This window comes from Python bivittatus, unplaced genomic scaffold, assembly GCF_059951505.1.
Source record: "Python bivittatus isolate LINGU-HERP-01145 unplaced genomic scaffold, Pbiv_v1 ctg000050_np1212, whole genome shotgun sequence".
NCBI classification, from domain to species: Eukaryota; Metazoa; Chordata; class Lepidosauria; order Squamata; family Pythonidae; genus Python; species Python bivittatus.
Genome location: NW_028277033.1, coordinates 8,421,846 through 8,435,923, shown reverse-complemented (window position 1 = coordinate 8,435,923; position 14,078 = coordinate 8,421,846). Strand labels below are relative to the sequence as shown.

General features: G+C 38.3%; 1 protein-coding gene across 1 annotated transcript; it reads left to right on the top strand.

Annotated features, from left to right (window-relative positions):
* Positions 1–6,703: 6,703 nt before the first annotated feature.
* LRIT2 (leucine rich repeat, Ig-like and transmembrane domains 2) lies at positions 6,704–11,299 on the top strand. Its single transcript, XM_007420821.4, has 3 exons — positions 6,704–6,816; positions 7,339–8,111; positions 10,503–11,299. Exons 1-3 carry the CDS (start codon positions 6,704–6,706, stop codon positions 11,297–11,299), a joined length of 1,683 nt encoding a protein of 560 aa, XP_007420883.2.
* Positions 11,300–14,078: the final 2,779 nt, after the last annotated feature.

The following is a 14,078-nucleotide window of genomic DNA, read 5'->3' as shown; positions in this document are numbered from 1 at the left end:
TCCAGGAATACCCAATATCTTTAGATACTGAAACAGCAAATCTCCTTCTAGCTGAGCTAAGTTCAACTCCTGGTGACTATGTGGACACATCCACAAAATTTTCTTGGCAACTATACAGCTGTAGTTTACTATTGCCTTTTTTTGGATTTTTTTCTTCCAGTCTAACTCACAGCCCTGGATTCCCAGGTGGTCCCCATCCAAGTAATAACCAAGTCCAACCCTGCTTAGCTTTTTGACATCAGCCAGGTTCCTTAGTAGCACCATCTAGGAAGACATGCTTTGAGGAAATCATTTGAAAAAAAAAAAAATAGTGGTATGATTACTTTGTATAGCATACACATTTTTCCAGTATCATTGCTCTTCCTATTTGGGACTGAAGCCCCCTGAGAACTGAGGAATGCCAGAAGTTGTACCACAGAGGGATGCAAAACCACATAAACTCCATTTTACCTATCATCACCACCATGGACAGAAAGCACTAGAGGGATAAGTATTTACTGCATCATGACCAAGGACAAGTAACAATGAATATTTCCCTAGTGTAAGGAAAAAGGCTGCTAAAAGTTGAAATACTTCAGCAGACAGATTCATGACTGACATTATTTAATAGACCAGTCTTCTACAAAGATCATGTTCCTTTTGCTACATCTGAGATCAGGTAGTGGCCGAGGTGGGTGGTCCAGAAGAACATGCAGAGGCAAACATATCCTGGTCCAAAAATTAACTCAGAATTATAAGGGAAGAATTCTTACATCTGCTTATCTGCTTATCTTTCTCTTTGAATATAATAGTATTTATTTCTCAGCATACACATATAAGCTTGCTTTGTAAATAGTGACAATTAGAATATTGAAATACACAGTCCTAAATTTAGGGCCAAGGATTCCAACAGATCCACCATGGTTGATTACAGATAAGACAGAGCAGAAAAGAGGACAGAGACATTTCATGAAAACTTCAGGCAACAATGATATGGCCTTTGTCAAAAAAGGAAACCCAGTTAAAGAAACAATTCTTATTTGTTTATCCTAAACAATATATTTTTTTAAATATCTCCCAATAATTTTCAGTGGGTCTTTGAATCAAACCAATCAACTGTGCTCAACATCCCCTAATTTTTGTGTGCAAAGACTTCTTCCAAAGTTCTCTGTTTGAATAGCCCTTGACAAACTAGTCTCTGAATTAGTCAACAGACTTGTAATCCATTTCTTGATTTCAGCCACTTTTCTCCACATCATGGCATTTTACAGGTGAAAGCAGAATCCTACATGAAGTTAGGGGGGAAAAACCTTCTTAACATTCAGAACAGCTCAACTGTAGAATGGATGTCCCAGAGAGGTGATGGACCTCTTCATTGGAGGTCTTCAAGCAGAGGTTGAATGACCATCTGCCAGAATTCTTTACTCTGGATTCCTTTGGGGATTCTGCAAACATTAAAAAGGAGGCAGAATAAGATTTGCTTTGTACAGATAATGCATTATGTTTCATAAGAGAGCCAGAAAATACCATTCCAAATCTCATTTTGCTACTACACAACTTTGGTACTCTCTTTCTGTTACTTTGTAAACTGGAATAAATCAGGTTTGAAGACACTGGGTCTCAGTTATAATTTTGACATGTACAAGGACTGGAGTTCTAGATGGCGTTTTGGCTTCTTCGTTTATTTGGGTATAAGGATTCCTGGGAAACTTTCTCAACTGGTAAATATGAACTTATCCCTGTTTTTTAAATATAGGGAAGAAATTCTGAACAGAAGGCCTAGTATTCCTATGAGAATTTGAGGTAAAGTAAATGTGATTAAGATAAAGTTAATTCAGACATTGAATTATATTTTAAGAAGCCTTCCTATTTTTATTCCATAGTTCAAACAACTCTTTCACAGAAGCATATCTCTAGAGTTTCACTGTGTAAATTACAATCACTATTTGAGGAAGACGGACTTAATTTTATACACACACACACACACACACACACACACACATACCCTTCTCACCCCTATGGGTGGTCTGTGTCTTCCTCAATCTTGGGTCCTCTATGAGAGGCCTGGGGGTATGAGGGCTCTGCGCAAGATCTTAGCTGTTCCTAGCACTGCACTGTTCTGGACAGAGCGCTCTGATGTTGTTCCTGGGATCTGTGGGAGCCCCTCTCCCCACTTAGGAGTCATAGCCCGAGTGCTCCTACCACCACTGGGACCACTTTGGCCATGACTTTCCACATCCTCTCAAGTTCCTCCTTCAGGCCCTGGTTCTTCTCCAGTCTCTCATGGTCCTTCTTCCTGATGTTGCTGTCACTTGGCACTGCTACATCTATCACCACCACTGTCTTCTGGTCATAGGTATAACTCTAATGTAATTTTACTATGAAACTATATTGTGAACTAATTCTAGTTTAAAAACAGCAGTTATATTTTTCAGGTAAATTTAACCATTGCTTTTTTTTTTTTTTTTAGTAATTTAGTTTTGATGTAGACTATTTTTAAAAGTTTTGTAGAACTTGAGAGTGGTTATTGGCTGTTTATTCAACTTTTACTTGTTTGGTCCTCCTTATGCTATCTCTAAAGTTCCACATGGAAGAAGTTTAGAAGGAATAAACCAAACTTCTTTTATAAGAAACTGTATAAAATTGACACTGACTGTTTACATGAACTTTAGTATACAGTAATGAGTTTAAATGCTCCTGTTTTGGTGAACCAGTGGTAGGTCATGAAATTAATTCCTTTTGATCTTAAATTGAAGTAAATACCACAGAAAATCCTATTTCACATATATTTGACAGCTCAGAGAATAAAGGGTAGATGTGCTTCTTTGGGTATTGGTATGTTTTCCTTAGCTACATCCCCAGCATTTGGAATCTATAATGTTATTATATATTAGAAAGTAAATCCCTGTCTGATTTATAGTGATTAAGTGTTCAAATGTGTGGTCTATCAACATTTGAATTTATTTTCTCAGCAAAAAGATAACTAAACTTTAGACTTTATAAACACTCAGATCAACTTTTTTTCAGGTATTTTATTCATGTGATATCTCCCTCCCTCCCTCCCTCCCTCCCCACTGTGGGAAGAATTTTGATGCTGTACTATTTGGTTAGCTCGATTTATGCATGCATTTTTTCTTTTTTATTGATTAGTCTGATGGAATAATATAGAAACATTTTTAAAAAAAAATTAAACAGAATGTGGGGTTTCACTGAATCTGGTGTATATGGTTTATAACGAGAACTACCTCTGAAACTGGAATTCAAGTTGACGTTCTACAAAACAATGATACCCCTCAAAGTTTGGCCCATGGCATGAATGACAGTCTGAATTTCTTATGAATGCCAGCATTTTTTTTATGAGTAGCCTGACAATTTATGGCAGAGGGCTCCTATATACTTAGGCTGGTGGATACACTTGAAATTATGGGAAAGCATCAAGGACTGCTATAGAGGCACCCATTGACAAGAGGGCATTGTAGGACCCTATTAGGTTGATTGACAGCCTAAAGAGCAAACTGGGATAGTTAGAAGTAATATGCTGAAGAAATTATGCCAACAAAACCTAATCTATTCCGTTTTTCAACATACAGCTTTCTCTCCTTCAGGATCCCTACACCCAACATTTTTGGTCACACCAAATCAACAACCAACACCAAGACTCTGATTCATAGGCACAATGGCATGAACGCTATAAGAACATTGTCAACCTTCTTTGTGTTTCAGAATAGTGGGATCCATATTTATAATGCTCATACTGTACATAGCAATATCTACATAGATCTGAAGCAGGCTGCATAGACTACAGTCCTTTCCCTATTTCCCTACCATAGCCATTTCTGGTCTTCCTTATGCAATACAAGGAGTTGTTCTCAAGGTTAATGACATAATCAGGTTTAAGGGGAAATAAGCAGAATGCCTAATGGGTTTCTTTTTCTGATTGCAGTAGTTACTCTCACAGTTCCAGATAAGCAATGAAGATATCATCCTGCCATTGCATATGCGGTGAATTAGAAGATCCATAGGAAAGGGGATTTTCTCTCCTATTTCTTCAACAATTATTTCAAAAGCTCCACATTTATAATTCTGGGAATATATGTATGTATGTATGTATGTATGTTCTGGTCCTGTGAAGTGGTAACTAAAGCAGGTTTAGACCGAACCCTGTTTTCCACTGAAATTTAGAGCAATGTGGCTAACCTTCTCCCCTTATCAGTGTAGCTTCTGCTGAAAAGAATAAAAGAATAAATAAAAGACAGTAGAGGGCAGCAAAACCATGGAGATTTTTCACCAGAAATGTCCTGCAGTACTTTATATCAATATTTTTTACAAGTTAAACGGCTCATGCTTGTTTTCAATCTCACGTCAGAGAGATGGCAGATTTTACCACTGGTACAATGTCTGTTTTGGCTTCCAGATTATTTTAGGATCAGATTAAACCATTATTTTTTTTGTTGTTATTCTCCACATTTATGCTACAATGAGATGGTTCCTTTGTAAACCTTTCTTTTCAACCCCCCCCAACTTATACATTATAAAAAAAAAAAATAAATTCAAACATGGTGCTGATAATAGCTGCTGACACTAGATGCCCTCAGACAAATAAGTGTTTTTCTTTTTGAGATGTGCCCGCTAGCCCTGCTTTGACATATTTAAAATCTTATAATACATTTGATATCTTATTCTATCAAGCAAGGCAAAAGGTGACATGTTAGCAATTAGTATTATAAAATTAGTATTTTCATAGTGGGGTAAAATTTCAGTGGAGTTAGTTCTGTTCTTATACCACCAGCAATATCCTGAATGAATTGCCACATTAAAAGTTTAATAAATGCACAGGCTGATGAAATGTATATGGTAGCTGTTTGCCTAATGATATAGACATACAATTGGAAGAGATTTTTCATACACAACGAAAGGCCTTGTGCAGTCTTAGCAGCTATTGTCTGGCCAATTAGACCAAAATTGCAGAGAGACACTCTTTGTGGATGATTAATTGGGGGGAGGGGGAATATTTCTTCTTGGACCAAATGAGCAATCAGATTTATTTATTTTAGAGATATATATGGCTGCTCATCTTGTGCAATTGTGATTCTGGGCAGTGCACCATCAACAAACAAGTAAATAATAACGAAGTGTAGCTAAAAACCACCACAAAAATTTAATAGACCATTGGAATCCAAATTTCTATCACAGCCCTCCAGGCAGGAACGCCAATCAACTGGGCCCTGAAGAAAGAACCAGGGTTTTAGTGCCTTTCTAAAGGCCAGTGGGGTTGGGGGCAATTGTATATTACAGGGGGATCATTCAGAGGGCAGGGGCTGTGACAGAAATGGCACCAAATGACGTTTCTTCAGGGAAGGGACCCAAAGTGTGACCATCCTTTTGAAGCATGTGGGCTGGGCAGATACTGCTGGGGTTAGGCAATCTGAAATAACCCAGTCTTGGTTATGGAGGGCTTTATTGGTGATAACCAGGTGTTGGTAATGGTAAAACTGAGTCCTACAAGATGCAGCCTTTAACCTCTTCAACTGGCATTTGGTCAGTGATTGAGAAGAGAGCATTTTTTCCACCTTGCTCCAGATGTTCACATGCTCCCAAAATATATTCTGGATGTTGAAGGAGCTTCCAGAGGAAATTCATCAACATGAACAATCTCTTAGGTTAGGAATGTCACTGTACTGATTATGGAGTAGGTTGCCAGACCCATCTGCCTATGACTAGATATCGTGATTTCCATAAGGAGTGTGATCTCCTTCTTTTATTCTGAATTTTTCTGTTCTTGGTTGGTCTTGTATCAAGAGCTCCTTGATATGAATCAGTCCCTTCCTTGTCTTTTTTCTAGACCATTTGCCAATTAGATGAAGATTTCTTTTATTGTTTCTTGAAGTGGATTTAAAGGGTTTTTTGCAGTCTTATAACTTCATTTATTTTTTATTTCAAGCTTTTTGGTAAGATGCTTTGTGAAGAACAAAGTCAAGAAACAGGATAGCCAAGTCAACAGGATAGCCAAGTCAACAGGATAGCCAAAGAAACAGGATAGCCAACACCAGTCAAGAAACAGGATAGCCAAGTAAGTGTAAACTACCTAAATGCTATTACTTCCATTCAGATTTTGTTTTTAATTACTTTTTTTGTTTTTGACTTTTGAGCCAGACTGTACTCTTGGTGACTACATGGACAAGCCCATGCAGTTTTCTAGGCAGCATTTTCAGAAATGGTTTGCCCTTACCTTCTTCCTAGGGCTGAGACTGGCCCAAAGTCACCTATTTGGCTTCCATTCCTAAGATAGGATAGAACACAGGTTTCCTCACTCCCAGGACAACAGTTTAACCACTACACCAAGCTGGTCTCTTGATTACTGTTACATCATCCTTACTCATATGATCGCTTTGCATGCAAACGCTTAAAAAATAATTCGTTCCCCCACATTATGGTAAAGTGAGGTTGAGAGAGTTTGGCTTGCTGAAGGCTGTAGAATGACTTAACTGCCAGGAATGTCTTGGCTAGTGACTCATTTCAATTTCCTTTGAAATGGAATGTATTCTCATTTCGGCATTGCAATAAAACACCTAAGCTTAACAGATACTTCCTGCACAGAAACATGTTGCACAAAGTCCTTCAGAAGCAGTTTTACCCTAGTGTTAAGAAAGATTAGACCTAATAGGATTTGGGACGCTCACTCTATCTGTTGCAAAACCTGAACCTTATTTATTTAGAGGAGAAGATGGGTCTCATCAGTCACATACTTCTTCTTTTTCTTTTTTACTTCTCTGGGATACATCCAGCAACTTCAACCTGTGTCACTGGATGTTCCTGTTTCAATGCCACTTTTGGAAGGTAAGAACATTTGACAACACTATAGAAAAGGGCCTTTAGCAGAATAACATCCTATGGGGAAATTCAGCCAAACTGCACCATGAAATGAATATGGTAATAAACACTAAGGCTGACATCCTATCTAGATTTGAATATAAACTACAGAAAACTGAATAAACTTGGATATGATTGATCTGTGTACTCCACTCCTTGGTTCTACCACTCATTTTTCAGTGGAAATGAGTGCCTGCTAACTGAATAGCCAGATTCAACCCAGATGTATCTTAATGTATTTCTGAAATACATTTATGTGATTTATTCCTGTAATATTAGGAGATTTTGGATATTATAGAAATAATGCTTCAAATGTCATTTTTGTTTTATAATTTGGAAATGAAGAATAACCAATGTCACTGTTATGATCCTGGAGTGAGGGATGGAAGGGAAAGCCGCTGGGTTGAATGATACAGCACAGAGTGAATTAAAAATGAATGCCAGCTACCCATAAAAACATCGAGTTCAATGTTCTGATTTACTTTCTAGGAGTTTGTTTTGCATATCTACATTTTTGAGAAAGATCCCAGAAGGTATCCCTCAAGATATCAAAAAAATCAGAATTGAAAATTCCCTGCTGACAGAATTGTTTCGTGGCGCCTTCTCTAACGTTAGTGCCTTGCAATATCTCTGGCTTAATTTTAATAACATCACAGTCATGGATCTAAAAAGTCTTGAGCACCTGAAGGATTTGACAGAGCTGAGATTTCAGGGGAACAGATTGCGTTCAATACCATGGACAGCATTCAGAGATACACCAGCTTTAGAAATACTCGATCTGAAATGCAACAGGCTTGATGTCCTCCCAGAACACGCTTTCCGCTACCTTTCTAGGCTGACCTACTTAGACTTATCTTGCAATGAGCTTACTGTCATCTCCAAAGAAGTGTTCTATAATTGGCCTGTCTACCAAAAAATCCAGAAGAAATCAGAAACCATTTCCAGTACCGTCTTGGCTTTGCATGATAACCCATGGATATGTGACTGCCGTCTGCGAGGGTTTGTCCAGTTCATCAATTCTCTTGGCCCACCTATTGTTCTAATCAATTCCTACTTAACTTGTTCAAGTCCTAAAACTAAGGCAGGCAAATACTTCCATGAAGTGGAGCTGAACAGCTGCATGAGACCTTCAGTGACATCTTCTGAACCAAATATTACTGTGTTTCTTGGAGGAAATGTAATGCTGACTTGTTTGATAAAAGCTAATCCTTCTCCAATGATTTGGTGGAACTATACGTTAAAACACTTACGAGGGTTTAATGGTAAGTGTAGTTCTGAGGTCAGATATTTAATGGTAAAAAGAGATGCTTATTTTACAATAATTATAAATTTGGCAACTAATTTTTCCTCCCTCTTTGTGGAAATTCTTCTAATCAAAGATTGGTCGATATACCAGTTATGCTGGCTTGTATGGTCCAGTAATGGGAGAAGATCAATTATTGTAGTTTTTTGGTAAACTTGGCTGCCAATGCTTGAATACAAAGCCTACCCAGGACTCGAACCATACTTATACAAGTAAAAGTCATCCTAATTCTGCTGCTAGATCATTTTATCTGAACCTCTTCCTTTTTCTTAGTTTATACCCTGCATTTTTCTATGTTTGAGCTTCCTAAAGCTCAAAACAGCATAATTATTGTTTTCCCCATTTTATCTTTACAGCAATCCCATAAGGTAGATAAGGAAATCTGGTGGCTACCCCAAAGTGACCAGAGAACCTTCATAGCAGGTTGGGGATTTAAACCTGGGTCTTCTCAATCTAACCTAACTCTGTACCACTGACTTTCATCTCTACAACAGCAGATAGAAAGAAGACCAGTAAATCAAATGTGTTATTATATTGGTGAGCCTCACTGACTTTTTTGCATCCCATAACTTATTCTTTAACAATTGTTTCACAACATAACACCCCCCCTCCCCCCAAATCAGAATGTCAGTCAGACTTCACGGAGTAAGCTTAATCCGATAGATAAGCATATGCTTTCTTTACAAAAAGCCCCACACTTAATCTCTGGCCTCTGTGGTTAAAATAATTAAGTTACAGGTATTGGAAAGACTTGTCCAAGACCCTGGAAAATTGTGGTCAGTAAGAACAGGCATGACTGATTTACATGGGCAAAGTGTCTGAGACAATAAACTAACTTCTAAATTCCCAATTTAGAGCACCCCAATTGTATTTAATTGGATTTCTCCAGTGTTGATGAACCATTGATCACTGCTGAAGATTGTCAATATATGTCATCTGCTTTCTTACAATTTTTTTGAAGTCTGTTCGTATATCGGCCGTGATACAGCACAGACAACTTATCACAAGAACTAAGCATCCTTAACAGTATTGAGCTGTGGTCATTAAGCACAAGGGAATCATGATTACATCCAACTGAAATTAATTTGATCTAGCTGAGTCACGCTTAAACCCTTTTTTCTCTTTCTTCAGCAGGATATGAAGCTATCTCTTGTGGGATCATGCCCTTTTTAAAAATATATCAATACTCTTTAGTATTATTGAAAGCTGAAAGGCAGATATGGATGTATTAGGCAATATTACATAATTTACCTTTGCATATTTGAGGATCAAGGTAGAATCAAGCAATTCATTCAGTTACTACATTTTAATGACTGGGTTAGGGCACAGTGTGGAGAGATTTTAGGCTCCTGTTCCTTGTTTGCCTGCCACTAGTGTTAAAATCTTATGTCCAAAAAGTTTGCCCCTGTCATGGACATAGTTGATTTGTGCCATAACCTTCTGATGATTATGATGTGGGAGGCAGCTGACGTAAGCAGACATGTTATTTATTATTGATTGATTGATTGATTATTAAATTTATATGACATAATAGATTGGTGCACAAAGTTCACTGGTGGACAACAAAAATTTGGTGGGCAAAAGAGGAACAAGAGTCAGATTTTATTTTGTAGAAATACCAGCAGCCATGACATTGACTTAAAACTTGTATGGCCAACTAAGTTTGGGAATGCCCATTTCTTGTCAAGTTTTGGTTATTTTCAAGACTGCTAGCTCTGAAATGAATCTGTCCATCCAATGAGATCTGGAAGAGAAGGCCTGCTTGGGATCCAATTTTCAACAGAGTTCTGTCTGTAAGGAATTGGTAGCTAGGTGGTGGTTGCCTTTCAGCAGGAAGCTCTCATAAATGTATAGATGACCAGTTCCCTGATGTATTTCTGCAGAGATGTGAAAACCTGGCCCTGGGAGAGAGCATTTGGGGGATGCTAAGTGCGGGCCTGCTTCTGGTTGGTAGCATCATTAAGGCTGATATAGCTTTTTCTGCTGTTTTTAATTTGTTTATGATGTACAGTACTCAGAGTTGGTTGGAAAAGAGCAACATAGAAATGTTAGTAACAAACAAATAAATCTTCATTTTTCACCAAAACCCTAAACAAGTTGCATCATACTCTTTGCTATGGTTGGGAAATCTTTCTTCCCTTTGCTTATTGTTCATTTTAAAAATGGCTGTTCGTTTACAGTCAAATAGTTACGTTGTACACATCTAACATACTTGGAAGATAAGTACCTTCAAGTTGCTCCTTCTCCCAATCTCAAACCAACTTTGAGGACAGCTACCATGCATTCCAGAGAGTTATTGTAGTTGAAAACAGAAATTAAAATGTTTGTCTCTTTCTCCCTCCTTCTCTAGTGTCTACTACTCATATGAGTGAAGAGACTTTCAAATCACAATTGGTGATTCCTTCAGCTCAACTTATGGATGAGGGGAATTATACCTGTACAGCTGCCAATTTCCTTGGCAATTCCTCTGTTACCACAATGCTGGACATCCTAGCTCCTCTACCAGTGACATCCTCCTATTCTTCCTCCATCTTGGATGAGAATTCCTACATTGATGTGCAGATTGCCAAGCAGACAGTCTATGGGATTACTCTGGAATGGTATACCATGACTGAAAATCCAGAAGAAATCTGGTATACCCTCCATTTTGGAAAATACGATGATTCCAAGAAAGATACAATTTACATTGGGCCTGGAATTAATACTTATTCCATCAATGATTTGCTCCCTGCTACCAAGTATGAAGTGTGCATAAGTCTGAGAAAGCAGGTGCTCCCAAAGAGCCAGTGTATTGTGTTTGTGACAGGAAGTGACATCAGTGAATTGGAACAGAGGGAGAAGATGATCCACATCATTGTCATCGTATGCGCTCTGGTGTTGGTGGTCCCTGCTATGATGTACCTGTGCACCACCAAGGCCAGGTGCAGCTGCACAGAGAAATGTACTAGCTGCTGTTGCAAGAATAGGAGCAAGAATATCAAATGTGTTCATAAAAAATGCAAATCTGATAGTTTGCCAGTAGGCAGTGAAGAGGGACTATGCCATCAAGACTCCAGTGGTGACCAGACAGTGCTAAAGGAAAGTAAGGAGAAAGAGAAAGCCAACAAACAGACACCTGAGTGTCAAAATGGTGCTGATCTCTATTAGCCATTGTCCATCCACAGCCCCATCTTAGTGAAGGGAAACAGCCTCTAGAAGGATGGACAGAAGTATTCCATCCAGGAGGACCAGTAGATAGATTGATTGACTGATTGATTAATTCAACTGATATGCCCCCTCAGTCATGAAGACAAAGAAGAAGAAGAAGAAGAAGAAGAAGAAGAAGAAGAAGAAGAAGAAGAAGAAGAAGAAGAAGAAGAAGAAGAAGAAGAAGAAGGAGGAGGAGGAGGAGGAGGAGGAGGAGGAGGAGGAGGAGGAGGAGGAGGAGGAGGAGGAGGTGGAGGAGGAGGAGGAGGAGGAGGTGGAGGTGGTGGAGGAGGTGGAGGTGGTGGAGGAGGTGGAGGAGGAGGAGGAGGAATATTCAACAGCACATTTGGGAAGAGCAAAATAAAGTTCACTAACAGTCATAAGGCATGAATCCAGGGCCAGTTGGAAGAACCAAGTTTTTAAAGAACTGTGAGGCTCAAGGCCATATAGACTTACAGGGGCATACTGTTCTGCAGCTAAAGTCAAAGAGGAGGCCTATTTTCTAGATCCCACAAGATAATATTGCTTTACTGGTGGGGCCTAGAGGGAGCAGATGGGACCTAGATCAGTGAGTGAGAATGACATATACAATGTCATACAATTTTTCAAAGGCTACAGAACCTAAAGAGAATGGCTCCAATGTGGTGTAGGTGTTAATACTTTGAACTAGGACTGAAGAGATCTACAGTAAGTTCAAGTCCATCCTCTGCAGGGCAAGCTCACTTGTGACACTATGTCTCAGCCCAGCCTATGTTACAGGATTGTTGTGGAAATGAAATAAAGGGTGATTCCTATGTAAGCTACTTAAAACTCCTGGAGAAAAGCAGGATGTGAATAAAACAGTAACAATAAGAATTAAAACCTGAATTGCTCAAGGTTATTGATAGACAAGGAATAATACTCAGTTTACATTGCCCAACAAGAATGTCTGACATTTTGGGCCATGTGATTGTAACATGTAATTTATGAAGCAAAGAATAGAGCGATGGAACATGGATAATCATATAATTGCAAACTGCTTGGGTTCCCAGGACTTTTAGAGAGGTATATCCACAACTTGGATTATTAGATAATTGGGAGGATAGGGGCTTAACTGTAGTACTTATTTTCATTGTAACTGTTTTATTGCATTCAATTTGATTTGGAAATGCTCAGAAATATGATCTGAAGCTGCTAACAATTGCATTGGAAAGTCAAGAAAAAAAATTGTTCAGTAACATTTTGAAGATTTAAAATGGGGGCATTCCCTTTCTTATGAAGAAAACTGCTCTGCATAGGAAGTGCTCAAAAATGCGGCACTGTGTAAGATCGAAACAGTAAAGTATGATATAAGGAGTGGTTCTCTTGAAATGTAAATTGTGCTGTTTTCCCTTTCCTTCATTTATGTCCATCCCAAATTAGGTTTACTTATCTGTAACTACTAGAGGCTTTGGGAGTTGATAACAGATCTCTATCAGTATCAAAAGCCCTCATGGTACAATGTGGATCCATATTCACAACTGCTTCACATGAGGTCCATTAATTAGAACTTATATATACCTTCAAAATGGGAGTATTATGAAGAACAGGCCAGTCAATGTTGGAAATCATTTCCAGGTTCCTGAGAGAGGCATTCTTAGTATCCTGTGAGTTTTTGGCCAGTGTGAATGTTTCTTGATGGCACCTTTTCTGCCTCCCTTTCTGGCCTAAGTCAACTGGCCTAAATCAACTAGTATGATCCAGTGGAACTTCTTAGCCTTCTCAAGCTGTTATATCTCTCCCTTGCAAGTCAAGTCAAGTATTTTTAGCTACAGTGTGTATGTGTGTGTGTGTGTGTGTACACACACACTTATTTTAGCCATTCTAGTGAGCTTGCCCTAGTAACTTCATAAATAGTATAAGGCCAGTATGTCTTTTATAAAAGATCATATTACATAACAGAGGATGCTAAGATCACTTGAAAGCATCAAGCAGAAAGAATCTTCTTTGTTATTAAAACACAGCTATACTCATACGTAGTCCTGTTCTGAGGCTTAAAAACAAATATATGAGCTGGCATCTGTTTAGACATAGATGTATACTTGTCAAAATGGATACACCATGTAGTCAGTGACCTTCCAAACAGGAGTATGCTCAAGAGTTTCCTTATTGTACAAGCCATCTATTATCCATGAGAAACAGAGGCTTCAGGTGCATTTCTTATTCTGCCAGGATAAAGGTAGTTCTGCAAAAGCTTAACCAGCCAGTTCACAATCTCTTTTGCTCCATGAAAAAGTAAAAATAAATAATTGGGGGGAACTACACAGATCCTTTGCATAACATCTATGTTAAGCTGTTGTAGGGGCATAAACCTTTCTCCACAGAAATATAAAAAAAGAGCTTTCTGGCCCTAAGTCTATCTCCCCCAAAACTGGGAAGAATTTACAATAGCAAAACACAAATGAAAAGAATGCAGAATATCCTTATTATTTCTAAGCTTCACTCATTGTCTTTCTGAATAATAATTCTCCAAGCCAATCTGCAATTAAAATACAAAAGAGAAACAGATCAAAGCCATCCAAACACCACCCATAGAGCAGATGTCAGAAGAAAGTTTAAAAATAGGCTGCTTGTTTGCTTTTGAGGCTGTAGAAGCAATTTCTTTTAAATATTTTGTGTGTCTCCCCAAAAATGTTTTTTTAAATATGATTTTTATTGAAACTTTTGAACAATAAGATAAAAAATACAAGCTAATATAAAGTACGGAAGAAAAAAGAAAGAA